The sequence below is a fragment of the Protopterus annectens genome, chromosome 6.part0 (assembly GCF_019279795.1).
Source record: "Protopterus annectens isolate FY-2018-M chromosome 6.part0, PAN1.0, whole genome shotgun sequence".
Classification (NCBI taxonomy): domain Eukaryota; kingdom Metazoa; phylum Chordata; order Ceratodontiformes; family Protopteridae; genus Protopterus; species Protopterus annectens.
Genome location: NC_056737.1, coordinates 824,097,471 through 824,110,753, shown reverse-complemented (window position 1 = coordinate 824,110,753; position 13,283 = coordinate 824,097,471). Strand labels below are relative to the sequence as shown.

The 13,283-nt window shown below is 46.1% G+C and overlaps 1 protein-coding gene across 1 annotated transcript in view; it reads left to right on the top strand.

The window, feature by feature from the left end:
• The window catches only part of TDRD9 (tudor domain containing 9), a 2,841,455-nt gene that overhangs the window by 2,581,047 nt on the left and 247,125 nt on the right, over nucleotides 1-13,283 (top strand). The window contains exon 34 of the mRNA XM_044074496.1: nucleotides 6,192-6,310. Within this exon, the coding sequence (XP_043930431.1) occupies nucleotides 6,192-6,310 (119 nt within the window). The remainder of the gene's footprint in view (nucleotides 1-6,191; nucleotides 6,311-13,283) is intronic.

The window sequence follows — 13,283 nt, the reverse complement described above, 5'->3', positions numbered from 1 at the left end:
ATCCGACTTCAGATCCGAGCCGGCAGCTTACCAAGATCCGAGCTCCTAGCTCCTCCCCCCTACCCATAATCCCCTGCTACCAACCTCATTACCTCAGATCGTTTTTTGCCGCGGCTGAAGAAGCTTTACTTTTGAAGAGCTCCTGGCTGGGTGAGATCGTTTTCAATCTTTTTTCACCAAAAACTTCAAAATCGTGTGTGTGTGTGGTAGTAATGTTAATGTTAGTTTTTTTTAATTTTTACTGGTACAGTAGTTAGTTTTCTTGTCACTCCCCCTCCCTCCTTAGCGTTTGTGTGTGTGTGCGAGTGCTTCAACATGGCGGAAGGGCCTAAGGCCATTTTTTCCAAATGTACTGAGTGTGGCCACAAGCTTTCCCCAGCTGATGGCCACACACAGTGCATTTTGTGCCTGGGGGCAGCCCATCTCTCAGAGGCCTGCCAGATCTGTGCGGCCTTTAACCCCCGGCACTTCGGGATAGGAAGAAGAAGCTGATCCTGGCGGGAAAGTTCCCCCAGGAGTCAGCTTCTTCTTCCTCTCCTGTTCGGGCTCCGGCTGACTCAGCGGCCTCGGCACCCTCTGTTCCCTCAGCTCAACCCAGGACTCAACCTCCCACTTCGGGTTTGAGCTCTGGGGAAACTAGTGCCTCCTCAACTAAGGAGAAGAGGCACAAGGATAAGGAGGGACATAGATCCCATAAAAGGTGGACCGAGTCTCATTCCTCGGCTCCGCCAGCTAAAATAACTAAGTCTCCTTCGGGGGTCTCCGGATCCTTCTCCTCTCGGCTCCGTTCGCCTAGCTTCTCGCCGGAGCCGGAGGAGGAAGATCGGTCTCCCTCGAGGTCGTCGAGGCGGCCCTCCCGGCCCGCCTTGACTACCTCTTCCAGGTCAACAAAAAGCATCTCAGAAGCGGATATGGATCGGATCATGCGTCGGTTCTTACAGACCCAAATGTAGATGGGGGTGCTCTTGCCCCCCCCCCCTCTGGGGGGGAGTGCGGCCCCATTTTTGCCCCGATCACTCCTTTTCCGACTAGTTTTCGGATCTCGGAGTCATCGGATCAGTGCCCATTCGGACCCAGGGAATTGTCGGCGCCGATAGCGCTGGTCTCTTCGACGCCGACTATGCCCTCGAGCTTGTCGGATCCGTGCTCTCGGGGCCGAGGGCTGAGCATCAGATCCGAGGGAGTTGTATCTTTGGAGCTGTTGGGTTCGGAGCGCACCTCTCTCTCGGCGCCGACTGCTTCGGCTCCGACCCCGATCCCTTCCTCGGAGCCGAGGAGATAGCTCTCAGAGGCTGGCGAGGGTGAATCTCCTTCGGCTTTTGAGGTAGTGGAGAGGGTACTGTCGAGATCCTCCAGATCCCCGGTTCGGGCTGTGGATCCACCCGTACCCCCACTGTATGAGGGTCTGTCTTCCATCATCCGACCATCGGGACAGCCTGCCCAAGCCCTCCAGCTAGTTCCTGTTGAGGAACAACAACCCGTGGACGAGCCCTCTTCGGATAGCCCCACCGAGGAGGTTCCTCGGAAACGTCGGTGTAAAAGGAGGCACCTGGACTCCCCCGAGTCCGTTACCACTGACACGGACTTAGATGATAGGGAGGGTTCCCCAAGGTCACCCCCTGAAGATGTCTCCTTTGGAGACATCATGGAAATGTTGCGTATTAGAGGGGGGTGGTCTGCCCAAAAACCTTCCCTTGATGAATCCGTGTTCCTGGAGGCGTTTGAGGCAGGCCGATCTACTTCTTGGGTGTCCCCTCTGGCCGACCCCCTGGTGGACTTAATTACCACCAGGGCATGGAAGGAGCCCGACACCGTGGAGCCAATACCTAGGCGTCCCGACAAAATACTGAGCCCCCTCACAGATAGGCGGAGCCAGTCATTATCAATTCAGGCTTCTTCCATTCGGCCTCACTTCAGCCCCCCAGAGTGTTCACCAAAGTCATGGCGGTGGTTGCTGCCCACCTGAGACTTCAGGGCATTCAGGTCTTTCATACCTAGACAACTGGCTCCTTACCGCGACCAACAGGCATCAGCTCTCAGTAGCGAGAGATTACGCACTGACTCTAGCCCACAACCTAGGCATTTCAGTAAACCTGCAGAAGTCCTGCCTGTGCCCCACTCAAGCCCTGGAATTCACAGGGGCCAGGTTGGATACTCAAATCTCTCGAGCTACCCTAACGTCAGTCAGACTGAACAGCTTGTCTTATCAGGTGTTAGCCCTTCTACGGAATCCTTCTCCTCCAGCGGAGTTAGTCCTGAGGGCACTAGGGTCTATGGCAGCAGCGATCGGTCTTTCCCTCCATGCCCGCCTGCGAATGCGGATATTGCAATGGACCCTTCAAGTCCAATGGTCCCTCTTGCTCCACCCGTTGAACACGCCCATACCGCTGAACAGAGTTTGCAGGGACTCCCTTCTTTGGTGGTTGCATGCGCGGGAACTCAGAGAAGGGAGGCCCTTTCTGATCCCCCCTGGTCGAAGCCACATTGACCACGGACGCTTCTCGCCTCAGGTGGGAGGGCATTGTTCAAGCAGATCTATTCAAGGCACGTGGACTCCCCTAGAGACCGCATTGCATATCAGTGTCCTAGAGATGAGGGCAGTGCTTTTGGCATTGCAAGCCCTCCACAACCTTCTTCCCCTGGGGACTATTGCGATCCAGACAGACAACATGTCTGTAGTCTGGTACATAAACAAACAGGGAGGAACCAGATCTTACCCCCTGTGTCGAGAGGCCATGAGAGTTTGGGAATGGGCGATCTCCACCAACCGCTTTCTGGTAGCAACGCACATCCCGGGACGATCCAACATATTAGCGGACAAGCTAAGTCGGGTGCTCCTCACTCCGTACGAGTGGTCTCTGAATCCATCTGTTGTGAAACAGATCTTCCACAAATGGGGTCAGCCTTGCTGCGATCTTTTTGCTTCTCCTTTAAACACAAAATGCAGCAAGTACTTCGCAATAATTCCCCCCAGAGGGGAAACCCCCAGAGACGATGTGGTCCACGCTTGGCCTCCCGGGCTCCTTTATGCTTATCCTCCCCTTCCTCTCATGATGAAGTTCATTCAGAAAGCCTTTCGGTTGGGGAGCAGAGTTATCCTCATAGCGCCATTCTGGCCTCGGCAGATCTGGTTCCCCTTTCTGCTGTTTCAGTGTGGCTCCTCCGTGGATTCTGGATCCCAGTCCAGAACTGATTTCTCATCCCGCGGATTGCCCAACGCCCAACCTGGTCAGCCTCAAGCTTGCAGCTTGGCTGATCCAGTTCCATTAATGGCTAGGACTCCCGGTATCTCATCTCCCGTTAAGGCCATTCTGGTTGCGGCTCATAAGCCATCTACCAGAAAACTTTACAACAGTAAGTGGAAACGTTTTTCCATTTAGGCCGAAGATAAGGGCTTGGACCCATTTACTGTCCCTATCCCGACCATCCTAGACTTCCTCTCATTAATCTTTCATCAGGGAGCAAGCGCTTCTGCGGTTAAGGTACAATTGGTGGCCATCTCCCATTTTCATGTGGGTGATGGTATAGGTTCCTTAGCATCTACAAAGTTGTGCATAACCTTCTTACGAGGCATCTTCCTTTTAAATCCACCAATAAAGTCTGTGGTTCCCCCATGGGACCTCACTTTAGTCTTGCAAGCCTTAACAAGTCCACCTTTCGAACCTGCGACTTCAATTCCGTTGAAGTTCTTGTCATGGAAATCAGCCATCTTAGTGGCCATTACTTCGGCCAAAAGGATTTCAGAATTACAAGCCTTGTGTATGAAGCCTCCTTACTTTATCTTTCACAAAGATAGAGTGTCCCTCAGGACTAACCCGTCTTTCTTGCCTAAGGTTGCTTCAGAAGCAAATATAAATCAATCAATAAATTTACCAGTGTTTTTTCCCACATTTCAGAACAAGGGAGAATACACATTACACAAATTGGATTTACACAGACAGCTGCGTTTCTACTTGCATAGGACTAGAGAGTTTCGCAAGTCGGACCAGTTATTTGTCTCGTATGCAAAATCAGCCATGGGTAAAGCCATTTCCAAAGTTACTGTGGCAAATTGGATTCGTCAGTGTATTATTCAGGGGTATATATTGTCTGGCAAACCAGCCCCGGTTAATATCCGTGCTCATTCTTCAAGATCTGTAGCCACTTCAACAGCCTTCTGGTCTAGGGTTCCAGTGGACGACATATGTTCAGCGGCTACTTGGTCCTCTTCTCATACGTTCATTTCTCATTATAAATTAGATGTGATTTCGAGAAGTAGGGCTTCTTTTGGCTCATGTGCTTCGGAATATCCTTCCGTAAGGACCACCCAGGTTCTTATAAGTAGCTGGGGACTCTGTCCCACAGGTTGCAGAGCAAATGAAGTAACTACTTCAGATAAAGAAGTTATGTACTCACCATAACTTTCCATCTGAGTAGGTACTTCATTTGTCTGCAACCGACCCCCCCTGCCATCCCCCGAACCTTTTGGGATTTTCTGATCACCTTTGCAGTTGATTTTTCATGTTTACAGGTTGGTAAGGCAAAAAAAACGATCTGAGGTAATGTGGTTGGTAGCAGGGGATTATGGGTAGGGGGGAGGAGCTAGGAGCTCTGATCTTGGAGCTTGGTAAGCTGCCGGCTCGGATCCGAAGTCGGATCCGATACCCCACAGGTTGCAGACAAATGAAGTACCTACTCAGATGGAACGTTATGGTGAGTACATAACTTCTTTTTTAGTATGTTTAAATGTAAGGGAGGATCGTAAGAGTGCGCAGCCAGATTACTTTTAAGAGGATGAAGTAGTGAAGCTTCATGTGAGAGGTGAGACTGCCAAATAAGCAAATAGAATTTCTTGTAGTTTGAAGTCAGTAGGCATTGTATGAGGAGTAGAATGAGTTAATAAGTAGGGCATATTCAGTTTTAGAGAGTAGAATAATTTTGTTAATGGCACTTCTATCGGGGGGGGGGGTAAATGGATAGAGCCAGAGTAGGATCTGTTTAGCTCTTGTGAGATGTCTAGTATATGTGTTCTGAAGGAAATGGCTGAAGTTCTATCAATGCAAAGCATAAACTGATTACTGAATAACCTATTGTACAGTCTGTCAAAGTCGTTTTGTAAACATTTCTGAACTGCTGTACTGGAGGGGGCAACCACTTCAGGTGGTTTAAGGTATTACACAATAAATAATCCAGCTTGGCTGGGTCTTGCACTTTTCACTGCATGGCTTGTCTGTGTGACTTTTTTACTCTTTGGTTTGGATGCTACTTGAGAGATTTTCCAGACACCCCAGTGTTTGTCAACAGGCTTGATTTTAAGCTGTGTGTTTCTAAAGTATACCAATCTACTTATGTAGTACTGATGAGGTAAAAAGGCCAAAGCATGCATGTCTGTAGCTAATGAAGTTTGGCTTTATTGGCCTGAATGTACCCATAAAGACTTAAAAAGTCATGCCATTCAGAAGCTATGTAGCTGAAACACTGGAATGTCCCTGATTAGATCATTTGCATTCATCTCATAGGCCTCCACTACATGAAGTGTAAGGTTTGACACAATGAAGACTCTGCCTGTGTCTTTCTGTAAGAATCAGGACTGGTATGAATCCTGTAGAGGTCATCATTGAATGTTAAACTAAAATAAAAACAAGGAATATCAAAATTAATTGGAACTGGGTGGTTTATCTTAGAAGGTTAATGCTGCACAATGTTAACCTTCATCATGAAGTCTTGAGTTCAATTCCCTTAGTTTCCATTTACAAACTGCATGATTTTGAGCAACTCACTTTACCCAAAAGTTCTTGTGGGTCTCCCTAAAAGACATGCACTGTGTCCAGTGAACTTGTCAGGTTAGGAAATAAATATTTTTGCACATGGGTCTTTGTCTCTCTTGCTGTTACACACAGACACACACACGCGCGTGTGCACGCTCAAGTACAGCAGTGTGGTGATGGAAGCAAAGGCCCGTGTGCAAACAATTCCCAAGACATTGTACATACGAAGAGCTTGCCACAAAGACGGATATCTAAAATTTGTTTCTTACTATGTTTTGGTGCTGTTACATTGTTACTGTAAAGGTTTAATGTTGAGAGAAATCCAAGTTTAAAAAAAGAAAAAAAAAAACGAATGAAACAATTTCACTTCAGCTTTGTAAAAGAAATGGTCTAAATATAATGAAGTAAGTGAAACTGGGCACTTCATGTTTTTTATTATTTCAGATTAATATTCTACGAGTAGCAATAAACAAACTAATTTGTGAAGGACAAGAGTGCCTTGTGAACCTTGGGACTGAAAGGATTGCTCATCTTCAGGAAGATGCTCGCCAGAAATTATTAGAGTAAGGATGTTTCTTTTTGACAGTCTGTATATTTAAAATATATTACTATATTGGTCAAAAGAGTAGTATGTAAAAAGGTAATCTACTTGAAAATTGGCTTTCTTGTAAATGCCTGTTGTAGTCCAGTAAGGGGTTAGTCTGACTAGAGTTAGTTTATGTCATAGTCCTGGAGAGAGTTCCTAACAAAGTCATAATTTCATTAACTTATTCCTTCCTGTTTTATCCAGTTCAGGCTTGTTGGGAAGCATATCGGATCCCAAGACTTTAGCATGTGTAAGACAGAAGAAAGTTATCTGACTAGGATGTGTGCCTATCACAAGGTAAACACACACACAGGCAGTGGAAGGATCATCGATTTACCTATGACATGTCTGAGATGTGGGAAGAAATCAAAATTCAACTCAGACAAGAGAGATGATATGCAGACTTCACACAGAAGATATACCAGCCAAGGCAGCATTGCTAACTGCCACACCATTGTGTTGTCCCCTATTCTTATTCATGACAAAATAAATTGAAGAGTTCATATAATTTAAAAATAATAGTCTTCATGTAAATGTTTGAACAACCGTCTTACTCATGTACCTAGAATAAGGAAGTATGCTCCCAGTTCTGAGAAATATTTGTTGTAATTCTGTGTGGGTGTGCAGCTGTTACTGAAGAATGCCAAGTCACAGTTTTGGGGTAAATAGGTCAGAAGTATGTAATGTTAGTAACTGGAAGAAGCTGATTTACATTGGGCCGTCTACATTAGGTAACAGTAGTTCTTCTTCTGAGACCCCTCTTCTAACTTGAATTATTGTGTTCTTGAACTCCCACAGCATGTTCAGGCATGTTATCTGCTGGCACATACTGCAGTGCTCATAGGTTCATAGGTATACACCAGTTGTGTGCTGGAGTTTGCAAGGGTGTGCTTGACCTTTAACTTTTTTGGCATATCGGTCCCTTCCCGAAAACGCGGTTATTCAGTGCTTCTGCGGAATCCTACTGATATCTGCATTGCTTACTGTACTTAAAATTCATTGTTGCACTTTAAAAAGCTACTGTTTGTTGTTTTTGCTTGTATATCTGTAACATAGTTGTAAGCTACACACGCAAGTGCGCTAGCCTCCTCTGTGTATTTAGAGTTATTTAAGTTGCTGCATTTCTGTTATTTGTGAAAAAAAAAATACAAAAAAATAATCTCCCTGCTTTCCCGCCTTTCTGTACTAGTCTAGTCCGGTTTTCAGGATTTGCTGAATCCAGGACTGTGGTTAAGGTTCCTGTGTTGCCCATATCGTACTTGAATAGTTAGGTGGCTTCCTTGTTCACTGCAAGAGAGGGAACTCTGAGCAGCCTATCTGTCCCTGTACGAGTGGTCCCAGCCCAGCAACTTGTAGCTCATTGGCCATATTGGGCTAATTTCTATTCTGTTGTTCTCCCTGGGATTTTGCACATCGGGCAGCGCAGGTTAATCGGGTTTAAACTATTCCCGGCTCCACAAAGTCTACTCTTCACTTTTTCCCTTGGAACTGCTCTAACTCTCAAATTAAACACTCTATTCTAAATCTAAAACCCTGCACTTGCTCATATAAGCAATTTCTATAAGTTAAGCACTAATAATCTAAATAAGCACTACATCCTCATATACTCCCCTTGAGTACTTTATCCCCTATTGGTCCCTTCTGATTCAGTTGCAAAGAAGTTCCCTATACTATTCTAGCATGTCCAAAGGTCAGTTACTGGTTCCCTCTCCAGTCCAGCTGGTGAATCTGGGAATCTTGAGGCAATGTTACAACTGCCTCATGTACACAGACAACCCTCTCCTCCTCCCAACAAGTACAAATATATGTGAGAGATGCAACCATATAGCCAAACTGGAGGCTGAGCTCTCTCGACTCAGTACTAGCATAACCAGTCAGGAGGGGAAGGTAACCACACACACACCACAAATCCAGTCTCACATAGTCCTACCACAGCTGCAGACCAAACACACAAAAACATACTCGGAGGCTCTAAATAAAAATCTGCCAAAACAGCAGAGACCTCCAAAGCAGACACCCAAGCGACTGCTACCCCAAAACAAAACACAGGCAACACATAGCTCACAAAGTCAGTGTGCCAAACAGCCACAGCCCTTAAGGCTCAACAACATACCTGATACACTTGTAATAGGTGACTCTGTAGTCAGACACACTGATGTCCTGCTCACCAGGCTGAACAAAGAAAAGGTCACAGTGAGCTGCCTGTCGGGCGCTAGAATCCGCCACATAACACAAGCACTCAGGTCACTCCAAAGCAAGTACATATATGAGTCAGTCATTGTCCATGCTGGTGTGAATGACCTGAGATGTACCCCCCCTGGACTACATGAAAAGAGACATGGGGAGCTCTCTGATCATGTAACCTAGGCCGGTATGACCCTGACCTTGAGCATCATCTTACCCTCACCAAGAATGATGCCTCAGTATAAAGACAAAATGATCAATTTCAACAACTGGCTTAAGTATTGGTGTCATTCAAAGGGGATCCAGTATCTGTCTGCCTGGGATGACATGCTCGACAAGCCACGTTGCTTCGCAAGGGACGGCTTGCACCTGTCATCCCTGGGCTTTCGGATATTGGCAAAGGCTCCTGCACCCCCAGAGTGCCTTTTTTAGGCAAGGCTCAAAAGACAAACCCACCTCCTTAGACAGCACAAGTAGAAAGAAACTAAGGGTAATGCTGCTCAAGGCCATAAATCTAAACCTCAAGATGCACGCTTTAGAAGCCCTTCTCAGTATGGAGAACATAGATGTCTGTGCAGTGACAGAAACCTGGTTCAAAGCTCCCGAGAGCACCCCAGCACTACCAGGTTATACCTCATATCATGCTTTTCGGCCCTAAAACTCAGACCGAACCACAAAAGGAGGGGGAGTATCCATATTCATCAAGGACACCCACACCTCCAGGTTAGTGGCATTGCACGAAGCATCGGAGACCATCCATGTGCAACTAACAGTGGACAAAATTGCCTTTCAGTTTGTAGCATGCTACAGACCACCCTCTCAAACTCAGGAACCCCACTCTGCCTCCCTGAAGACACTGGGGAATATGAAGGTCTCTCCAAACACCATCATATTGGGGGACTTCAACTATCCAAACATAGACTGGGAGCATTACTCAAGCCCCAACACCCTAGCCCAGAGGTTCCTAGAATTCATAAACTCAAATGCTATGGAACAATTGGTCACCACTCCCAGAAGAGGGGAAACCATACTAGATCTGATCATCACCAACATGGGAACACAATGTTCCATACCAGAAGTATACCCCTCATTGGTAAGATCGGACCATAAATTAATCTCACTAGAAATCCACATCCCGCCCCCACCCCCAGCACAAAAGACCACAGTGAAGAACTTCTCAAAAGCTAACTTCATACTTCTTAAAACTAAAGTGGAATCCTTCAAGGCCCCCAGGCCACTGGAAACCACGGCCCTATCTGCTGAATCCTTTATAAAAGCATTCTATGGACACCTTCAGGAATGCATGGATCATGCAATCCCAAATAAAACCAAGACCCATTCCCCTAAAGGCAGGCATCCTGTCTGGTGGACCCCAGCCATAAATAAGCTATACAACAGAAGGAGGAAGCTGCTACATGATAGAGCAAAATCCCTAAAAGGGAAGGCATCTCTGAACAGCACTAGCAAAAAACTATGATCACTCATAAAAACATCCAAGGCCACTTTCGAGAGAAAAATTGCACAAGCAACAAAAGATAATCATAAGGCTTTCTTTAGTTATGTTAGAAACCTGGGTGGCAACTCCCAGATATGCTCAGAATTAGTCCATAATAACAAAAAATACACTGAACCCTCAGATATTGCCAACATCCTGGCAGACGGGTTCAGTGCAAACCTCCCCTCCCCCCCCAAAAGGACAAATATCTATCCCAGCAGAGTGTTGCCTCCCTGACATCTCAGATGCCCAGGTGAGAGCCGCCCTCTCCAAAGCAAAAAACACAGCATCAATGGGACCGGACGGTGTCCCGGGCTGCATGCTACATGAACTCCAAGGAGAGGTATACCCTCACATAAAGCTGCTATTCAATCTTAGCCTTACTACAGGATATTTACCCAAAGAATGGCGTACAGCAACAGTAGTTCCACTCCACAAAGGAGGTGCCTCTATGGACCCTGGAAACTACCGCCCCATAAGCCTGACTAGCCTGGTCTGCAAAGCTATGGAGAGGATCATTATGGAGCTCATAAACAAAGACATTGGGGACCTACAGACACTAGATCCTACCCAATTCGGCTTTGTCAAGGGCAGATTCTGCCTCCGGAACCTGGCAGATTTCTTTGAAACGGTCACCAGGGCCATTGATGAGGGTAAGGTGGTTCACACAGCCTACCTAGACCTTGCAAAAGCCTTTGACACAATACCCCACGCGGGCATCGTAGACAAACTCTCCAGCCTAAATATAAACCCCTATGTCATAAGATGGGTTGAAACTGGCTCAAGGACAGAACCCACATGGTCAGAATTGCTGGAGCCATGTCAGACTCTAAACCAGTTACAAGTGACGTCCCACAGGGCTCAGTCCTAGGACCTCTCTTATTCTGAATATATTTTTCTGAGGTACAGGCTAACACGGGAGGACTGTGGCTGACCAAGTTCGCAGATGACTGCAAACTGGGTGCCATAATTGACTCTCCAGCTGACACAAGCATCCTCCAAAAGGGTCTCATAGAGATGGATAACTGGTGCCAGAGCCATGGCCTTAAACTAAACGCCAAAAAGTGTATAGTTATACCCTTTGGCAAAAACAAAGTGCCCCCAAATTACCACATAGGAGGTAATCCATTAAGTACAGAAGAAGTAATTAGGGATCTGGGGACCCAAGTTGATAGTAACCTCTCCTTTGACAACCACATTGCCAAATTGGTTAGGAAGACCTTCTATATAAGCCCACCTTATCATGAAAGGATTCACATCTAGATCAAGGGAGGTCATTGTGCCCCTTTACTCATCCCTCATCAGGCCCATAATTGAGTACAATCCCCATTTGGGATGTACCTTACCCGACACCTGCAGCAACTAGAAAGACCCCAAAAGTACCGCACTGAGAGGATCAGGGGACTCAGAGGCCATATGCTGCTCGGCTAAAGAAACTCCAGCTCTACTCAGTTGCATACCGCCTACTCAGAGGTGATCTATGCCTGACGTACAAAGCCATGTCCAACCCTGAATTATTGGACATGCTCCACCTCAGAAAATCCAAATTCCTTAGAGATACGCGATCGAGTGACTTGAACCTCAGCACAGAAATAAATAGGACACACTGGAGGGATAGATTCATAACCCAGAGGCTCCCTTCACTCTGGAATAGAATCCCAGTCCATGTTAGGCAGAGCCCCTCACTGACTCTCTTCAAGAAAAATCTTGACGAGTGGATGGGAGATTGTAGGTTTACCCCGGGGATCACTTCTGTGTCGCTACTAGACAGAGGCACAGTAAACACAACCTTAAAAAGGACACAGTAAACTCATTCCAAGGGGTGGCGAAAGCCAAACACATTCTGGCTAGGCTTGTAAATGCCCTAGGGCAGATAGCCTAGTATGAATCTATGAACCTATGAGTGACAGTAGCTATTGGGTGTACAGGGAGATTGTTTATACAGGAAGAGGCACTGAGGATTCTAAGAATATCACTTTTACAGTTTAGTCTTTAGTCCTGACTTGTGTGACAGAAAAGTTATTGTTTAATATGTAAAGCAGTAAAGACAACATAACATTTTTGTTGCCTGTGGATAATGAACAAATATGTGTGTTAGCAGTTTCTGGTACATTGTAGAATAGCAGACCAGTAAGCATTGCCATAAGTGCAAGCTTTTCAACCCAGGTATTTGTAGGTGCACAAGGGAAAAATCATGGAGTGTCTTGCTTCTGGGAGAATGGCTGATGTTGAAGTGCCCAACACCGGGATTGGTGGGTTTATCAGACAGAGGTATATGTTGAAACACTGTCAATAGACAAAAGAAGTGGAGAGTAGGCCTTTGTTGCACCTTTTTTGTAGGCAAGTCTGTTATAAAGATCCTTTTACCCCACACTTGTTACAGTCTGCTACTGAAAGCTGAAGTGTTAGCCTGACCGCCATCGGAAGCCAAGGGGCTAGGAGGAGGAGTTGAAAGCTTTGTGGTTTTTTTTGTGGGGGAGGGGGTTGCCTTTTCTTGTCATTTGTCCAGAGTGCCTGTGACCACCCTGATTCTGAGGAACTGCCCTGTCAGTCAGTAGCTATAGCTGGATAGTTGCAATCGGAGGAACCACAATGCTTTCCTGTTACAGGGCCCAGTGTTCAAGCTGTGCACATTGTGTAGTGACTTGAAGCCTGGGGGAGACATGTCCCCCATAGATGCATGAAGTGTTCTTAGGGAATATGGCCTGATGCCAACACCAGACCAAGTCCTCACTGTGAGGACGTCAAGTAGGAATGGAAATCAAACCAGAAGTAGATGAAAATCAGGCAGCAACTGAATGTGCCAAAAAACAAAAGAAAGAGTATAAGGTAAAGGACTAGATAAGAAAGCAAGAAATGTGGAAAAAGCATAAATATAGTTGCAAGTATAGAAAACGTCTGGAAGAACCTCATGTTGATCAGGAATGAAAGCAGGAATCGTTAAGGAGAGGCACATTCAAACCAAGAGATGAAAGGTTAATATTGGCAGCCTAAGATAGTGGGCTACATACACGCTGGTTTATAAAGTCCATTGAACATGTGGGAGAAACACTAAAATGTAGGTTTTGTAAAACCAAATTGAAAACAGTCGTACACCTTGTTGCTGGTTGTGATATACTAATGGCAGAAGGACTGTATACTGAAAGGCATAGTAATGTGGCAAGACTGTTGAACTGGGGAATTGTGCAAACATTATGGTATTGAAGTGGCTGAAAAATACTGGAAACATGAACCACAAAGCATCATAGAAAATGGATGAAGTTTATATCAG